Source organism: Sinohyriopsis cumingii, chromosome 13 (genome assembly GCF_028554795.1).
Source record: "Sinohyriopsis cumingii isolate HCF-2022 chromosome 13, ASM2855479v2, whole genome shotgun sequence".
Lineage (NCBI taxonomy): Eukaryota > Metazoa > Mollusca > Bivalvia > Unionida > Unionidae > Sinohyriopsis > Sinohyriopsis cumingii.
Genome location: NC_142973.1, coordinates 50,352,350 through 50,373,480, shown reverse-complemented (window position 1 = coordinate 50,373,480; position 21,131 = coordinate 50,352,350). Strand labels below are relative to the sequence as shown.

Here is a 21,131-nt window from a genome sequence, read left to right as displayed (position 1 = left end):
GTTTTCACTCTTTCTTGTGTTACCGTTTATTCGAGCCTAAACACGTAGCAATATAATTTTAAGAAATCTTTTCCTACGGTAATACGAGATATATGTTATGGCGAGATAACAATAACGACATATTTTAACTTGTGGCTTCTCCAATAGCTAAAAACTTTCGTTTTGGTACCTCACGATGAAATATATCCGATATTAAAATAGGAAAAGAAAGTATCCTTTACTTAGTAGATATAAGAAAATATGTCTAGTTCTAATTATAAACGTGCTGTATTGTCACTCGAGGATGTGACATTCATAACGATGCAATGTTTCCAATTCACTCACGAAATATTTCCTTCTACTTTCTCCGAAACGTATATATACTCTATGTTTCAGAGACGGGCTGCATTTGACGCCATAACTATATCCATCATAACTATATCCATCATGGTTATTCTCTTGGCTTAGACTATAGACGCGAATGTTTGATATTAAACGGTCTAATCTTTCAAACTGAGTAGATGACCTGAATAAAATATTTGTATATTTCATTAATATATTCATCAAATTAGAGTTGGATTAGAAATGGACAGTTCTAGCCATAGACCTATAAATCAGTCCCTCGCCCGTGATGATATTGATTTTCGGTTTAGGGGCTGATATCACCTATTCATTAAAAGCTGCACAAAAGTGCTGAAAAGTTTGACTGCACACATCGGTGTACATTTTATTCACTTACCGGTATTTACCGCGTCAAAGGAGCTTCCATTGGCTGAAGAGCTCTTTTGGTGACATGAACAATATGTTTCCGGAGAAAATACTATATTTAGTGATTTATAAATCCACATGGAACAGCACAACCAGCTGTACAATGACCATTTTAAATTTCGGGCTAGATATGGCAACAACAAATACCGGTATGTGTCTAAAGTGTACCCAGTTTTGTTTCTGAAAGATATGCATGCAGCAAAATTTGCACCCACATATCGTCCATCGGTATCAGCACATATTGGGTGGTAGTGGTGGTGGTGGTGGCTTGATTTATCTTACAATACCAGCCAATACGAAAGAAGATACTCTTTCTACGGTAACCTGTTTGAAATCCAGCCAAGATTAAGTGTTCGCGCGATAATCGAATACTCGATATAGATTCTAAAGTGATTATTAGTATAACAGTTTTGGGACGACATTTTAGTACCATGAAAGTTACTTTCATCTACGGTGGCTGAAATGTCTTTGCCTGTGGAAACTGTTCATGATCTAAACAAAAAGTTAAATATAATGGCTGCTCCCGTGTGCTAGAAAAAATACTGAATTAGTCTAACCTACACTATCTTTAGCAGTTTTTAAAATAGGGTAAGAGAATTCCAGCTTCTAATAGCGCAGTGAATGAATTACAAAATATATAAAAAGTATGAATTTTTTTTGTATCGGCTCTATTTTTACAATTCATATCTAACGTCCAGGAAGTGAAAATTACCAAACGGAGCTCGCAGAATTTAGATAGATGCATATCCGAAGTAAGCCCCAGGTGCATACTCTATAACCCAAAATTACACCCTTCAATCATGCACCAAAATAATGGAAATTAAAAGTTTCTTTTTAATAATGACTAATATATGCAAGGTCTTTATTAAATACTTAGTATAACCAATGATGAAAATATGGAGAAATCATTTCTTTAAAATCCAACCCTATGCAAAATACGAAACTGTGGAGTGCCACCTTTTTATAATAGTCTGCTTGGTTTTACTGTAGACAAGCAAAGATGCTGACTGGTGGTCGTTATCCTTGTTATTATTCAAAAGTTGAGTATGAAAATAAGACAAAATTATCGTAAGCATTTTTATGAAAACTTCTTTTACATATTATATGATTATATTGAGACAAGCTCCTGAGGTGTTCTGTTAAAGGTGTATTTAGTGCAATAAAGGATGGTATAATGCTCTGTCAGGGCTCGTGCTCCGTGGAGTCCGTTTTGTAAACCCGGTATTGTAAGACAGATAATCGATACTTGTTTGGTCCGATTAGTCAGTCTTATGCATATCATGATCACACTCGAAACTAGTTCGATACTCCCCCCCCCCCCATGTCGACACACTGCGATCTAATCTTCGATTAATTTCAATATGATTTTTTTTAATCTAAACAATTGGATATTCCTCTACCTTAAATTAAACTAAACATCGTGTGTTACTCTGATGATGCATTACTTATTATACGTAAATGAGATTTCATATTCTGAAATTTACTTAACACCTGCGACTAACAGATAAGATATACTGCCCTGCTTGACACTAAACTAAAACTCATGCTCAAAGGCCATGCTACTTAACCCGGAAACGTTTGGATCACGAAACATGAACTCAAGCTGGAAAAGATATTGAAATGTAGAAAATCACGACTGATACACGAGTCTGGCTATTTTTCGAGTACAATTACTGTCCGAAATTCGGATTTGAATTTTGAGTTCATGTATTTTAATTTAAAAGTTACTTGAATAAAGAATCCGATGTAATACACTGTGGATAGATGCGCTATCAACAATGGGCGTACTAGAAAAGAATTCAAGGTAAACACTGTTCTGAAACATTAACGGTTTCTAAATATATTAAATGATAATTTGCAGAATATGTTGTTTTTTTTAAATATTCAGCAAGGTTTTCATTTAAAAAAATACATGAGGCAAGCAAGCAATAAATTTAAAATACTAGCCTTGAACCTTTTTCACAGAAAAAATAGATTTCTTTTTGTGAAAAAAAAAACATGATATAAATTCATTACATTTGGAATATCCACGTCTCTTACCGATGCGAGTCGAATATATCGACTCGTAGTTATATAGAAATTCCAATGTAAGAAAGCAATTATATGCAAATTCAATCATGATGAGTCGAATTAAATAACTTCGTATATCGATACCCCAGTCATTCAAGAACTGGCTAAGCACCTTACCTGTCTCGAGTTCGAGTCCCATATTTTGTCTTGTTCAAGGGCTAGTAGCCTTCATCCTTTGCTAGTGAATCTTTTACGGCCAGTTTCTTAATTCAAGACTATTATTTGAAGCGACCACTGCAGTCTTAAAAGGTTTTAATATTTTTCAAAAATATACTCACCAGCATCCGACCAATCAGTGGCAACTATATCAAATTCATTTCTTTCTTTTATGTTGTACTCTGGTCCTATATTTTTACATTTTCATTCACTGACTTTCTTCACGTAAATGACAAGTCAGCATTTCTTGGGCCAAAAATATCCTATCTAAAATGTTAAGATTTCTTACGTGCATTTAAAGAATATTTCTACTCTATATAATGAAACCAATGAATGAAAAGACTTGAAAAACATTTTCCACAGACAAAAATGACTTTTACACTTGTGTACAAACTATAGCACTTACGAAAACTAATATACAGTAATATTCTACCTTTACACTTACTATTTTAACCCAATATAAACAGACTATTATCACTAAGACTCAATAATGTAACTTAAGTTTGCTCTTGGATTCTCTAAAGTTCTAAAATTGGTTGACTTTACGAGGAATCATGCGATATTACTTTTCTTTAGGCCTGTGCACTATCAGGTATTAATTTGCTGATGCAGACTTTGGATAATGTTTCTATTGTAACGTTTGTCGATCACTGTCATCATCGTTGTCTTCGTCATCATCATGACTGTGGTCTCCACTACCACAACCAATACCACCACCACCACCACCATCATCATCATTATTATCATCAACACATAATCATCATAACTGAAACAATTAAGCCAGCCATTGTATCAATATATAGTGTTGAAGTAAATTGAATAACATTTATGTCAGCAAAAATTGAGTAGTCATATTTTGTAAATCACCTAATTCTGAGATTGATTTCGTCTTAACGGATTCGTCACGTATGACAATCACGTACTCGTCTTATTGTTGGAAATTAAGTTCTTCATATCTGCTTATCTTGAAACACATTTCAACTTGATACCTACAACATATACCATATGTTGTTTTGATGAATTTTATCAAAGAAATCCTCAACGTATATGTTAAACTAGGTCAAACTTAGCTAGCATACTGTATTTAGTGATAATTCATTTCTTTTTACGGGGCCCCGAGTGGCCTAAAGCGCTGTCCGTTACGGATCACTGCTATCTCACCTCTGTCTGCGTGGGTTCAAGTCTCGGATTCAGCCAGTGTAGGTATGTGAAAAAACTTGCCAGCAGCTTCTCGTGGGTCGGTGGTTCTTTCCGGGGTTTTTTCAGGTTCTTCCTCCACCATTAATACTGACCGCCATGTATAGCCTATCGTGTGCTGAGTATATATATGAAAAATGGCGTTAAACCCTATAACAATAACAACATTTCTTTTGACTGGGTGATACTTGGCTAGCATAATGCATTTATGAGCAACATATTTCTTTTCTGCTGTGCTCTTAAACTTGTCCAATGTGTTTGTATAATTTTCCGTTCAACTTAATTCACCCTGTAATCCCGCGTAGTCTCATGGTTCTTACTTCGACTTAGTTTGCAGATAGAAAAGGATATTTCATCACTTACTTGGTGGAAACGGTCGAAGCTCAGTAATAGTGCATCATGGAATTCTCGTTAGCCCCTTTAAAGCCCTCCAAGACGATCTTGAAACTGACTCTTTAATTGCTTGAGAGCTGGTTAAGAGTACTCAGATAACCAAAATCAGGTTGCCTTGATGCATCTTCGGAGTCAGCGTCGACAGCGTAATTTTAATCAAAGAAACGTGATACTAGTGCGGAATATTTTATGTATGTCAGTCCTCATGAAAAATGAGGTATTGCATTTTTGTTTGTCTTGTATCGAGTACAGAACACAAGACATAAACAGTTTATCATACAACCATGTTTCTCTTAGTCAACAGAAGATGTTGATGCTGACTTCATCAACTGCATTATGACTATATTACCATCTGTTTCGATACTGTTGAAGCAAATCCATATTATAAATGCATTATTTAAAAAGAGTATGCAAGTTATGACAAAATGCATATATTTTATATATTTGTTTTACACTGATATAGATATTTTTTCTAGTTTGAGCTACCTATCCACAGTGAAACCTACCTTAGCGGACTCGTTCATACTAATGACACCCTCTCATGAAGGATAACATGAATGTAACGTCGCCCTATTAGTAAGAGGGGCGGTTAATTGGATTTGGCTGGCGTTATCTAGGGAATGACCTGCCTCGATTTTATAGACCAGTGGGAGTGGAAAGAAAGAATATCAACAGCGAACTGAGCAAGATTGTTGGGAAGAAACAATGCAATACGAGCCACCTTAGGCAAGAAAAATAACAAAACTTGATCAATAACAATTAATAGCAGCAGCTCCAATTCAATCTTAAGTTATGTCAACAGAATGTAGTAGCAGTGTCTAATTTTGATTTATTTCATCATAATAACAAGTGGTGAAAAGAGCGCAATGTCCACTACTGATTGCATCACCTTCCTTCCTTGACCGTGTATCAACATCTTCCTATTTCCTTGAGTCTTACTATTGCGAACGCTTCACCCCTTGCTGAACTTCCTAGTCCTTTATTGTGAACTTGTCACTTCTCTATTCGGACTTACGTCTTCGGACTGTCCTGTCTATCCCCTGAAGGCTGTTCCTTAAAGGACAAAATTACCCATAGATCACTATAAGTATCACTTTCTATACGTACATAAAATTCCCTTACTTAAGTTACTCAGAAGCATAAATAACTATCCGAACACAGCATAAATTCTGAAGTAATCCGATAGAACTTCATCCTCGCTTCATACCGATCGTCCATAACTTAACACGTGAGCGGTGTATCTAACATTGCCGTATCTCTTTACCTACGCTACCACATGCTCGATTACCATTGCATAGAATTCACAAAATTCTAGCTCACAGCAATCCCTAACCTACAAGATTATTTAAACATTACAAAATCAGATATAATTATGCGATTATCGTTAAATAATTATAATCAGTATCGTCCTAACACACAAAGGACATTATTTCATATAACCCTATGAAATCCTATATATATGAAAATTTGGATAGCATGCAATCATCAATTATATCAATGAACTTATAACTGTAAAATTAAAGAGATAAATTGCATAACAACTCTAGCATCAAAAGATTTCTATGAAATTGAATAAACGTTATATAATATGGATCATAGTCATATCAAACACATTTGCTCAAAACAAACAATCTAAAATAGAAGATTACGTGAAAAATTAAAATTGAGTACCTTAATGCTGTTCTCTTTCAGAAAGTGTGCGTCCTAGCATTAAACCCTGTCTTTTCTTACAAGACAGCCACCTGGTCCCCTTTTCTTGTTTAACGAGGAAAGCACTATTCATTTTAGGCTTACTCGGAGCCAAACTTCTCCTCTCTCAGGACCTTCGGACACAAGAATTTCGACTGAGGTCTCATTTAAATTCACATTATTTCTAAGATGTACGCCTTAATTTACTCTGGCCAATAGCACGCAGCGGTTCCTAAATTACCCCAAGATAATCATTATTTTTAGTCAGATTTTGGATAGCCTAGAATCTTTGAACTACACTGCATGCCAATTTTCCTTTGAAAATGATAATTTTACATGGGTTCCTATCAAGCGGTTATAGTTGGTAGCTCAAATGTTTTTCTTTCTCAGGACAGTGTTGCAAAGCCCTGGTCAAATCTCAATGAGTCATAGACGCTAGCCTTTCAAGGTTAACCTGGCCGGGGGGGGGGGAAGGAAAGAAGAACGGTCGCAGTGACCATTCACAATTGCTTTTCTGGCTTAAATCGGATACATTTTTAATGCTCAATGTATTGAACTTTAAGGTTCAGTACAATTCAAAATTTAACACTTTAAAATGTATAATCTCCTTCTCTGTAAAATTCAATCTTTATTTAAATGATACATGTCCATGTATCGTATCGAAAAAGATCAGATAAAAGACACTCACTCATATACAATAAACCTATAAACCCTTCTCCTAGTTTCACTTTGATATTCAACCTTTATACAAAGCCAGTTTTAGCCAAAGGACACAATTTGTAATCCCATGTCTTTCTATCATTATATCAATCTATTCAGAAGTCAGTACAGGAGGAAATTGAGAGATATTTACGCTTTAGAATGGACTGGCACTGTTTGGACACAAGAGTGCAGAGACCAAACAGCTGGCTTGACGTTATTCTGACAATAGAGTGCAGAGACAAAACATCTGGCTAGACCTTTAAGCACAAACTGTAGTAATAAATAATGACAATGAGCACGTTCACAGGTGTAAAGAGAATGAAAGAAGGAAATACAAATAAAGGATTAGTTTTTGAGGAATTCAAACAACATTGTAACTTGCACCATAGTCAGATAGAATTTTGTGATATACATGACCTGCTATTTCGTTTTATGTTGTTGTTGTTGTACTGAGTACTTTGTTCTGGATCATATAATAGATTCTATCGTATTTATCTCATTGTCCAACATTCCATCTGTTTTCTATCTACATGTCGCCATTTACATATACGTAAATTGCCGGCACACACAAACGCACGCATGCGCACTCGCAAGCACGCATGCATAAACACACACGCAAGCATGTCTGTGATAGAAATTAAAATATATAATATTTTACCCTAATAACAATGGGATAAGTAATCCATACGATTTAGTTAATCCAAATGATGAATGCTTAAAAAGGCTATCTAAAGCTTATTTTATGTTTTTAAAAAAAAGAAAACCCATAAATATATTAATGAGGTGTCTTGCACTTCCTGGTAGGGCTATCACATTTAATGAATTGTATTACACCTGTTGCAAGGTTCTTAATGATGGTCATTTGTGTTATTTTATACACCATTCATACCCAAGGAAAATTCCAAATTTGAAAGATGAAAATGAAGGCCTGGTGCGTACAAGTGGCTGTTGTCAGGTTCTTGAGATATACACATATTTATTTAATTATCTGGTTGAAATTAGACACGCTGTACCATGTTCGTTTTTTAAAGAACAAAACACAGAAACGTAAAATATGTAAAGATTCATTGATGCAAAGTTCCTATCCGTCAGTCTACCTATCTGTCTTCATTCTTACCAGCCAAAACAAACGATCTTCCCACCTTATCTATTTACCTAGGTCTTTTCCTACTTTACGTATTACCTAACTACCCATCCACCAGTTTCCTTCAGTCACAATCTTATTAGTGTTTAAAAATTCTAGTCATGATATAAACAAAATATTTAACGAAAAGTATTCCTTGTAAACATGTATGTATTTACTTGGTGTGAATTTGAAAACAGACATCAATCTTTTGAAAGTTCAGGGACATAAGGGCAATCTCAAAGAAGGGAGGTGATTTTTTAATCCAGAATCGTTTTATTTTACTATCAGTCATGTTTTCTCAGTGACCGAACTAACATTTGCTCTTTGAAACGTGACTTACTCGGTTAAAAAGTTACACAAGAAAACAGGGCTGAATATATAAGGAGAGGACTCACACGGATTCATTGAAAGCAGCAAGAAATTACAAGAATCGTTTGAATTTGAAAACTCCAGTGAAAAAGCGTGAAGATGTGTTTGATATACGTGTTACTGCTAACAGCGATCATGAGCACTTGTAAGTAAATATTTTCTAAATTTCATGTGCTTTAAATGTTGGTGTTGTTTGTCATTGCATTTTATCTAATGTAAAGAAGGAAAAAAAGCAAAGTAGAAAATTCTTCATACATATAAGTGATATTCCACATTTCTGTACTTCTAAAAGCAAGGTCTAAAGTGTATGTCATTGTGGTTATGTAAGTTCATTTACTCAAAATAAATTAAATTAAATATTAATTGTTGTTCTGAAATTTAATGTTAAAATAGTTTAGCCAAAGTCAGTTCAATTCTAATCTTGAATTCTATGCACTTTAGATATAATTATAACCCTTCCCGACGAGAATGTTCGATTGCTATGGACCTTTACAATGTTAACCAGGTACTAAAGTGGGTCAAGAAAAGTAGATGTCGGATCTATCATAACAAATAAAAGGATAGTACGAGTCTGTTTTCAACAACTTTCATTGTGACACCCCAGTACGCGATACTCAATACGTTTTCTACTAGATCACATAGAAATATGGAATTACAAGGATCCAAATAAAACGATTAATTTAAATATATTTGTAATCAAATTCTAAAATATGACACCCATTACTGAAATAGTCCCTTCTGAACGCTTATATGATCTCTATCACATTTACTATAGCTGATACTGTACAGACAGAATGATTTGACTTAGGACGGTTAAAGAAAACTTACAAATAGCTTCGATTCCAATTTGCTGTTTGAATTAGTGGGGTAATTATTTTTAAACATAAGCAATATGAATTTTTTTAAAAACATTTTTAAAAAAATCACAATGGTTATGTGACTTTTTCTTTTTGTTTACCATTTCCGGCAATATGATATGCTACGCTTAAATTTCACCAATAGAACTTACGTCTAAACTTAGTTTTAAGTCTAGAATCGAATGCTCATTTAGCTATATAGACCGAGTTTCCTCTGACCCTTGCCACCCCATTTTTGATATTTGGACCTTGATGTTGGGGTGTAGGAGCAGAGTCCACTGCCTATTGAAAAGCTGGCATAGGGTAGCCACTTACTAGCCGGCCTAGCAAACTTGATCGACCTTTCATCGAGATATACCTGCATGAAATCGATATGAATATCATCTATTTTCTCAAAAATTGCAAGCATATCATTCGTGTCTTTAACCTGCAGATAGACGAGACGAAAGTACATCGTTGCTGAATTTTACCTGGATCTCGCCATTTGCATTCCGAGTCACATGAGAAACCAAATCTCGCTACCTACATGTCAATGATATCAGAAGTCATATAGTCATGTAATATCAACAATAAGCAAATTTCCAAAGTTGCTGTACATATAATTTGGAAATATTATATAGAAGTCACTTAATGTTTGTAAATACATATAATGCACACTTAATTCTCAACATATATTCTGAAAACAACGACCAGAAAAATTGTCGGTATCGCAGCAGGGTGGAGAAAACCACTTTCAATAAGTACCGAGCACGTATCAGCGATGTTTTTGTTGGTAGCACGTGACTACAGCATTGACATGTGCTCTCTGCTCAGTGAATCTAGTTTTACTTCAAGCTGCTTCAACATTTTAAGATTTCCGGTCGTTGTTTTCAAAATAAATATTTTGAGATGTTTGTGTTCTTTCATTTTTCCAAAAGGTTTACGTGACTTTCATTCATATGTTCGGTTTGTTTTCCTGCAGCAACACTAGGAATGGGTTGATGTTGATATCACGTGACCATATTACCTCTTATGTCGTTGACATGTAGGTTGCGAAATTTGTATAGTCATGTGACTCGGAATGCAAATGGCGAGAACAAGGTCAAATTTCAGCAACGATGTACTTTCGTCTCGTCTGTCAGCAGATTAAAGACATGAATGTTATGCTCGCGATTTTTGAGAAAATAAATCATATTCCTATCAATTTCATGCAGGTATATCTCGATGAAAGGTCGTTCAAGTTTGCTAGGCCGGCTAGTAAGTGGCTACCCTATACCGACACTAAATGGTGTCGGCATATTCCAACTTTTCGATAGGCAGTGGACTCTGACACTACACCCCAACATCAATGTCTAAATATAAAAATGGGGTGGCAAGGGTCAGAGGAAACTCAGACTAATGGCTATACTAAATTTAAGGCTTATGTTAAACTGAATCCAGACCCGTATTAATTTCTTCGTTTACACCTATCGGGAAGCCCGAGACCTTTTCCCTCGCATGCAGGAAAAAGACATCGGATGTACATGGTAGCTATTTAGAACTGCCTTCAAGCCCCTGGTCAGTTTGTCTATCGAAGATGTCGTTACCGGTGTTCTTTGGTGGATCTTTATTACAATTTGTGCTCTCAGTATTTAAACCTATTCTTAGCAGGGTATTATTCATTTTTATCTGATGGTAGATTTGTGATCTCACTCGAAAAATTTCACTTTAAAATTTCCTTTAATTTGTCTTCATAATCGCCCATACTAAAAAGGAGCATTTGTTCATATACTGTTAAGTTGGAGTTTCTTTCCACAACTGATTTATTAAAAGGTGAGCACTTACACGTGAAAGGCACTTGAATCGTTTCCAGATTTGTGCCCTTACCTGTGTAGTTGTATAATGTGAATGTTAGATTGTTAAAGCAAATCTAGCGCTCTTCGCCTCAAGCATCAGAAGTCTCAAAAATAAATTTTCATGGAAGTGATTTAGCAGCAAAATTTTTCGGACAGAAAATGCCCCAAAACCTACTATTGGATATCTATAACATTATTTGAAAGAAAAAATTATTTTGAGATAAAAGGAAAGAAAAGATCGCAGTTCATAAGAAAATAATAATGGTCGGTACCTTATATTAGAAGAATTTGCTACGTGTATGATAATTGTTGTATATTTTGTAATCTAAAAACTGTATTAAAAAAAATTGGATGATTAAGATCAAACCAAAGCCGACACGCTAAAAGACAGTTTGCTGACATTAGAGAGCGTGTTGATAATAACAGACAAGTGTTGACACTGAATCGTAGAATTGACTAACCACTCTATTAATATAATAGGCAGGGAAAATTTGAATGTAATGAGAACACCAGGACAACATATTTATCAGGGAGGATAAGCAAACATAAAATGCACTTGTTTAAGAGACGATCAAATATTTAGTGGAAATCTAGGAACATTCAAACAGAAAACAACTGCTTTCCTGAAAATATTAGGATGATTCGCAGTCTTAAAAAGGAATACGTATACTGAACATTTTAACTCACGTCAGTAAATAACTCAATAAATGACATATTCAAGTTTGCTGTTTTAATTGGAAATGTTCCTGAAAGTTGCAATTGGCTCAAATATTTTTCACAAATCCTGCTTGGCCACAACGTGTAAACCATGTGATAATAGAACCATAAAATAAATATATACACACACACACTGTTTGCAGTAGTACGAATGTACAAATCAGTAGGAGTAATGAAACAATATTTTAATTTGCAATCAATTTTTTTTAAAAAGAAATAAAGGTAAACCAGGTTCTAAATCCATACCATACGGACTGTATATCTATAACTCCAGGTTCAGGTGCGATGTCACGAGAAAGGCTGACGAAAGATCTTCTCGAGAACTATGTCAAAAGCGTGAAACCGGAACCTTCCGATGGCTCCCGTTTCAACGTCACCCTCGGGCTCACACTACAGAATCTTGATCACGTGGTAAGTACTGGCATCATATTTGGTTATTTCCACAGGATAAATGTTAAAACTGTTGCTACCATAACCACGACCACCATCCTTAATACTACTGCTGCAAACTGCATCGGTTTTTGCTGCTACTACGACCATTATCACCACCAATGTCTGCTTCCGTTGTTATGTATGTTTTATATACAGTGTAATTTGAAAACTATTATTCTTGTTTATTATTAAAAAAAGAAACTGGTAGTGAGGCTAAATGGTGAAGTGAATAATTATGTTACGTAGAGTTGGTTTGTACTTGAGATGACACCAAAAACTCATGATTAAAAACATTAAATTATGAAAACACGAAATACCCTGTCCAGCACGTGCAGTTACGTGAAGAGTCCAGTTAGATCTGATATCGACTCTTAGGCATGATCGCCGATACAAATCTAGTTGTCGGTTAATAAGAGACAAAGTATGGAACAAAACCGGGAATTATATTGATGTGGTTGAAAATTTTAATTAACTTGATTTTGTCATATGCTGAAAAATGGTCTTAAACCCAGAACAACAACTTAAATTGAAATGAATTTTTGCAAACTTTTTTTATATTTATGTTGTTCCAATTTTGAGTTACGCATCAAGTGTATGAGGTTTATAACAGGCAGACACCAGTTGACGTGTACAACGAAGGTTTTAAAACTGTTTGTTGAATATAAACAAAATCTACTTCCGACGTCGTTGTTTAAGGTGAACTTACAAGGATCTCGTCCGATCAAGTTAGTTAAATATTGGTTTAGAATGACAAATTCTGCAAATATCACATGAAGCACTGCATACGGGAAGTTATATATTGAACATGAATCAAATAATAGGATCAACTGGGTTACACTTCTTGCAGATACACTAAACAGTTTCAGTTTTGTTAAATGTGGATGGTTCCTAATTATGTAAATTGCTCGAAGTTTATTCCACTTTTTAAACCAAGCATTGTAGATTTTTTTTCTTTCTATCAGACTGGAATAATAATAAAAAAAATTGCAAAATTCGAACAATCTGTTCCTATATAAACATATGAAAAGTGACTTTGGCATCAAAGATTATTTCTAGTTATTGTGTAACCGTAAACATCAATCAGCTTTAACAAAACGCCATGTGTTTTTCAATAATATGACAATTTAAACAAGGAGTTACGAAATCGACAAAAGTGAAAGATATTGTGACAACAATTATATTAAAAATGAATATCGTTTTCTTTTACTATGTAGCCGCTTCGGTGGGCTAGTGGTTACAGCGTCCGTTTAGGTTGCGGAAGGTCGTGGGTTTGAACCCCGACCGAGTTATACCAAACACTTAAAAAAATGGTACTAACAGCTGCCTTGCTAGGCGCTCAGCATTAAGAGGTTAGTGTTGGGACTGATTGGCCTGGTGACAGGATATGATTGGGTGGGACATCATGCTACATGTCTGCGGCATGACCCACAGTGCCAGACATTACTATAAATTGCCGCATTGCAGACATCGTTGCGATATGGCTGAAAAACTGTCAAACTTCGTTAAAAATCCAAATCACACACACACACATTAAATTATACATATAGATGTGGATAACGACGCCTTTTTTGTGATATGTAGTCTATGGAAATTCTTATGTTAATGAAATACGTAATTGAATATACTATTCAATGAACCTATAAAATCTACACTGACCGGTACATAAACAGACTAGCACTGATCCCCGTTCACCTCGCCATCAGCTCGTTCTCAAAATGTTCCGATCACCTTTACGTATATGCATTTATCTTCGTTTACCAGGATGACGATAAAAGGATGATAGAAACTCATTCATACGTAGATCACAGATGGAGAGACGAACGATTAGCTTGGGAGCCTTCCGACTACGATGATGTGCGCGTACTGCATCTGCCAGCGGACTCTGTATGGATTCCAGATGTTGTTTTATTCAACAAGTAAGCACACTTTGACCATCGTTAACAATATTTATAGGTTACTGCATTAGTATGGGAGAATATGAACGATGATATACAGTACGGCCTTGGGAGTGCAGTTTATCCATCAGACAAAACGAGTTCATATTTTCCCATACAAATGCAGTAACCTTTTTATTATATGCTCATTTTCTTCTTCTACCTAAGGCTTAATTATATAAACAAAAACATACTACAAGAAACAAAGTAGCTGAATGTATTCCGTATTCCAAACTAAATAGACAAGCGCAGATTTATCATTACACAACAACAACATTATTAATGCGCACATAACTCCACCCAGATAAATTTGAACTTAGTCGCGCTCTAGACATAACTTGCGGTAGAAAATGGCGTTTTGGTCTACTTAAAATTGAAATTTGGAGTCATAATGTGAACGAATGTGCATTGCATCAACTTTTTTCTTTTGATCTGGAATGAATAGATTGTTATATTTTTGTCGATGCTACGAAATTTCCTGATGATGGACTGGATTTATCTGTGCCAGTTCTACATGAAGTACATCGGATTTCAACAGCGTGTTGACATCTGCAAGTGTGTTTCTGTTCTGTCATTGAATGTTTGAAATTATTATGTTGGTAAAATATGAAGTCTTTCAATTGCAGTTATCAAAAAGACGCTATGGAATATAATGTTTATTTCATTTTGAGTGCAGTAAGGAGGATGTAATTACACTGTAAATATTATCGAAAATACAGGACAATTTCGAAATCTGTAATCAAGCTCGAGAACCCATGACATAGGTCATGTAATTCGGATATGCAGAACTAAGCACATTTTGAGGAAATTCGGAATGCAAAACTGTGAATATATTTTTTGCCATTCTTATTACCAGCTAAAGAAGACAGTTTATGCCTTGTCACTTGCATGTTATTTGTAAGGACCCTCTCTGGCGTCTATAGCTAAACTAAATCCGAAACATTATATGAAAAAAGTTAACGCGGAATATGGCAAAGCAACTGGTATGTGGCAGTTTACGAATCATCTGCTTTCGTTGATTCAGTTGGTTTACTTCATCCAAGAAAAATAAACTAAATCAAAAGTGCTGGCGTCGGCGTCCATTGTTTGTTCCTTTATTCACGTGAGTCCAATATGAATTCAACGTGAGTTCAATATCGTAAAATACTGCACGTATCTAACAATGTAAAGTTAATGAAGAAAAAAATGAGCATATAATAGTACATCATTCAGAAGTTAGTGTGACGTCATAATATATATTTATCTAATCTTATGGTATTATTTGGCATTACGTGTGACATTTAATGCAATATCGAAATGTGGATTCGTTTTTGGAAATTGATGTCATAATTTTAATATTATCAAACCACTGACATCCGTGCAGATACGCAAGGATGTTATATGTCATGTTACAAAAATGAATATGGTACATATATTTATATGCTTGATTGAAATTATAATTGATAACAACATAAACTTGTTTAAATATTCTGCTTTTCCGCCCAACAAGATACTCAAAAGCATGATCTCTTTCAGTTTAATGGTTTAGAACTTGGCAGTGTCACGTGACGTCCTGTCAAATAATTTTAATTTAAAAGGAATGCATATTATTATGAACTGAACCCAAAATAATCCTGAAAAAGTTCTATTAAAATCCAAAAGAATGAAATATTTCGTATTTATTTCAAATCATGAACCAACGACCCTGACGTGTCAAAATGGCGTTGTCCATAACTCATTTGAATAATTCACAAATAGTTCCAAAATAATATTATAGCCCGATGAGCACTGTCAATTTCCACTGAATAATCCAAACACGTTTTTCCTCTCAGATAATATCTCCATACAACATGAAATACGTCTGCTGACTTGATGTTTCAAAAACAAAAGAAGCAATAAGAATCAGAAAACTACCCAGTCCGAGCAATTTATATACAAGCGAAAAAGCTAAAACACGCACATCATCATTACTTCTACGTGACAAATTGCATATTTCCAACATCGTAAAAGAATTCATATGATTTATCATATCCAATGGGTCCTAACTTAATTCATCTAACATAGCACCTGTCTCGGTATTCATTTTTATTATTTGGCTACTGCTGTCCGTGTATCGAGGTCACAGTATCCGGACATGTATTGGCAAACAATACATTTAAAAAAAACGGATACCGAGGCACAGGAAGCGCGATCTTATCAGAATGAGGCCGACCAGGAAAAAGTATATAGTTAGCAATGGATAATCTGTACAATTACAAATCTTTCAAACTGCCAAATTTTCATTTAATTTAAATGAGACTTTTATTGCTTACTCACAGCAACTTATTACTTAATTAAAACTATTCTGTCAATCACCTTGATTAAACATGTGCTTAAGCCAATTAGCAGGAGGAGCATTTACCAATTTATCTGAAACGTAGATTAGTTTCCGGTCATGCGGCTACGTTTTATATATCAAAATATTCTACAAGTATAACATTTTAGCAAAGTTAGCGAGATCACTGTAAGCGTGAAAATATCTTTTCACGGTAACTATTATGATACAGACTGCAATACATTTAGTGCATCAATTTTTATCCAATATACAGTAACATATTAACCCATTTTGATGAGAAAAAATCCTGCTCTCAGTTTAGTTTGCCAATACTCATTCAACCGCATAGTCAAGGCAGGTACGCGTTACTTTAGCTAAATTTTGATCGAAGTTTATAATAATCTCACAACTCTGGTCATTTTGTTACTTAAACGTAGGTTACTTTTTCAGATTTTTGATTTAAGAAAATATTTTCGGATAACAAGGAGGAGATAACTACAAATAGATCGACGACCAAACAATCTTGTTCATATCGTTCTGTGCATATCTTGAAACATTCTGGCCTTCAGTTATAACATGTCACCCATATTCCCTGTAACTCGAGTCTTGCTTTTGGTGCATGATAAACACAAGCAATCAAACTCAGTCTATTGGCTATTTCCTCTCTGATTTTAAGCAATCATTTCGTCGAAGCAATAGAAAGTAGTAGAACTGTTTGTAATCCTTTTGGCCGTCACAGTTTAGTAATCATGGCTTGATTTAAACTTAGATCATCGTCATAATCATGACTTTCATCGTCGTAGTTTATATGTAGCATGATTTTTCATCTACTTCCAGTGCTGGTGACGACTATAAGCCAATGATAGACCTGACAGTCTTAGTGTTCAGCGATGGAACCATCAATTATATACCTCCATACCATCTCAAGAGTTTTTGCGAAACAGGCAAACAACCGACTGGAGTTTCCAACAAAATGAATATTGACCGCTATAATGAAATTGTCTGCAAACTGACATTCTTATCTTGGATGTATGATAGACAAGAGATGAGCCTTGTGAACCGTTCATCGCAGATAGACATGTCAGAATTTAGACGGTTCCCCGCCGATAAATTTCAAGTGAAGAGCACAAGCGTGCAAGTGGAGCCGAAGAAATTCCCGTGTTGTCCCGAGCCATACGATGTCGCTACGTTTACCATCGTTCTGAGCAGCGACCCAAAGTACTACCATGACAGTGCTCCAATAAGCCATTATAACTCACAGGATTTCGATGATCATCACCAAAGCGTGTAGGATAGGTTTTGATCTATTTTAATGCAAGAGAAAAAAATCACTTGCAACTCCTAATTTTCATGCTCGCTTCCCAGCAAATGCATCTGAACACCAGCTGTTTAGCCAATACAGTTCTACAGCTTTTCTCTTATTTCATGGAGCTTATCAAACAGAGTTAAATAAATTGCTTTGCACTTGATCAAAGCTTCGTGTTATTACATGTGTATCTGGTATGCACGGCATCTCTGACCGATGTTGTTTCTTGAAGACATAAAATTATAGCTACCGTAATACATGTATAACAGAGCATTCATCTCTCTCTCTCTCTCTCTCTCTCTCTCTCTCTCTCTCTCTCTCTCTGTGCTATGATGATAGGCATATATAGTGACATATGTATATTTATCACACAACTTTCACCTTTTCAGAGCTGTAACGTCGTGTCGAAATTGGTCCACATGAGGTAAGGCCATACAGCATTATCACTAAATAATAAGTGCATATGGTTGTTTTGTGGGTTTTAACGACACTTTAGGAACGTTTTTAGTTTTATAATGCTAAGGAAATGGGATCAAAGTTGCTTTACCAAGCAAACACCAAGGCCGCCGATCTTACTTGGCCTGGACGTTTATCGAACTCGTGCATCTACGATTACGAGATCGGCACCCTATCACTGAGATACACATCCCTTAATAACCTTCACTAACTAATACAATGTCAAAATAATTTCTGTTTAATATTTATGACTCAATGAATAGTCAACAATACTATAAACAATAGATTATGGACACAACGGAAAACTTAAATTCTGGAACCCCCATTGTAATTAAAAATGTTTCAATTTTGTCCCCTTCCCCCTTGGGCGGTTGCTACGTCACTGGTATACACCCACACTCTATAAGTTGTTTGTGAAATATAATACTATTCTCTTCTTTTCGTTAAAGTCATATGAACTAAACAGTCGTGTAATATCCCCGAAACATTCTACAAAAGAAAATACCTTTATTTAGCTTGAAGCATATAAGGGTTTATAATGGCTTGAAAACGGTCAGCTACCTTGGGTAGGGGTATACTCTCATATTTCCTCTCCTCATCAAAAGACTGAGACATGTGTCATATAAAATAATAATTTCCTTCTCAACATAAGTTTTGTCATCTCTTTTTGTCACTACTCTGGTAACTACACAAGCAGGGTATAAATCAGGGATTGCATTTTCAATAGGATCAACATTTTGATCCAAATAAAGCTTGTTATTCACCAAAAGATTTACCAAAACCTTTCCCCCAATTAGGGGACAGCCTAGTAATAACAGAATACCCTCAATGAGAAAAGACATCATTTTTCCGACAGTCACGGGTCCTGAGACTAAGTTTGTTGACAAATGCACACAATGAACATGAATATGAACAAAGCCGCACTCTACTCCATGAATAAGAACACTTTCAGAAGACTTCTCATAAAAAGGCAAAGTACCTGATAACAAAATCTTATGAGAAGCTCCTTTGTCCCTTCAAGATTTAATAAGAATAGAATTGAAAGAATCCATATTAAGTGATTTAGAACCCTTCAACAGGACTCGTTCATACTTCTCCATAATAAAATCAGACTGGGATTTGTTTGACCTAACAAATATATTGGTTTCAATACAAGACCGTGACCTGGATCTCTTGATTCTGTTGCTTATTTTTCAATTTTAGCAATCAGAAATAACCTGTCCTTTCTGCTTATAATAAGCGCCCTTTGGAAGAGTTCATGATTTCTTATTAGTCTGATCAGAAGTTTGATTCCTTAAAGTTGTGCCTGATTGAGATCTAGAAGTACTTGTATGAGTCTGTGATTGTTTCTTGCCAAAGAACTGTTAAAAAGTCCTTTGCTTCAGGAAGATCATAATGTCTGGTAAGCTCAAGCAACTCATCTTTTTCAAAAACTCTAATCTTTCCTGGTTAGGATGTAAAACAAAGTTACAACTTTTGATGACGTTGTAAACACCTGCTGATTAAGTAATTATTTATCAAATATGTGAAATTAAAATCTTTACTATGGACAAAGAAAATTCCGAACAATTTCAAAGGCATTTTTTTTTCTCTCAAATATTTTAAAGAAATTAAAATCCTGGAGCAGCCCCAAAATTTGGTTACTACGAATCCATAGTCTTAAGCTAAATAACACATACAGCAAAGCAAATGTTTAATAAAATTCAACAAATAATTTACTTTCGCTTAGTTACAAAGTTAACAGGTAAGACGAACTTACGGTATTGTGAATATTAAATCCCAAATAATAATATGTTCTATCACAAGTCCAAAGTCATAGAGTGATCCGAATGAATTTCAGCGGTGTTTCGAATAAATTTAAGTCATAAATCATATACCAGTAGTCGTGAAGTGCCGATGTACTAATTATGTTGATGTATCACAATGTCAATTATATAATCCATAATGTCTTTGAGTGTATTCACAATAATTCCAAAGTAGTACTATAGTCCAAACGTTAATTCCAATCTTGAATCTGCTGATGTACCAATATTCTTTATGTATCGATGCATCAATTCTCCTAATGTATCAAAAGGATATAATCCACAATGTGCTTGAATGAATTTGCAATAATTCGAAAGTGGTGCTTCATTCCAAAAGTTAATAAGATCTTGTAATTTCAATGAACATTTCAAATAAATAATTCGTACAGTTAAAAGAGATTCCACCACAAATTGATCTTAAGACAGGAATGAATAATTGTTATCAGTACCTTATATAAAAAATTAAAACAAAATAAAATTACCAAGACGATGGTCAGAAATTCGTTGCCTGAACCTTCTAAGAGAGAAATTGAACTCAAATTTCAATAATTAACTTATAACATGAACATGCCAAAAAGCAAATAAACAACATATTTTTCAAGGGAGAAACCGAGGTTCTGAACTCAAATCGAAGTAAACATAATTTTTTAAACCTTAACAATAGTCAGGTAGGCCAAAACTCCCATTGTAAATATGGACAAAGATCAAGCTCACAATACAGCTTAAAGATATATAACAATTTTCTATATCTCACTGTCCACCTGACCACATATTTTCATGCTTGTGTGACTAGCACATATTTTGAAATAGTATTTTTTTTCACGATGCTATTTGGGACTGTGAAGAACAACCACACAAAATTTAGATTAGATTTAATTTAAATTCCAAATCAGATAACAATTCAGATTCCAGGACTGCTGCGTACAAATATCTCTTTATCCGTTAGTTTTCATACATACAAATGTATTTAAATTATCTGTTTGCATATCGAAATGATAGCGTTGGAGGGGTCCACTTGAGGTTCTCACGATCATCACGTTATATATGGTCAAAAGATTATGGGTGTCTACG

General features: G+C 34.9%; 1 protein-coding gene across 1 annotated transcript; it reads left to right on the top strand.

The window, feature by feature from the left end:
• The first annotated feature begins 8,437 nt into the window (after positions 1-8,437).
• Positions 8,438-17,970, top strand: LOC149785527 (neuronal acetylcholine receptor subunit alpha-6-like). The gene is made up of 4 exons (XM_089979331.1): positions 8,438-8,594; positions 12,112-12,248; positions 14,031-14,185; positions 17,334-17,970. Exons 1-4 carry the CDS (start codon positions 8,549-8,551, stop codon positions 17,785-17,787), a joined length of 792 nt encoding a protein of 263 aa, XP_089835457.1. The 5' UTR covers positions 8,438-8,548; the 3' UTR covers positions 17,788-17,970.
• The last annotated feature ends 3,161 nt before the right edge of the window (positions 17,971-21,131 follow it).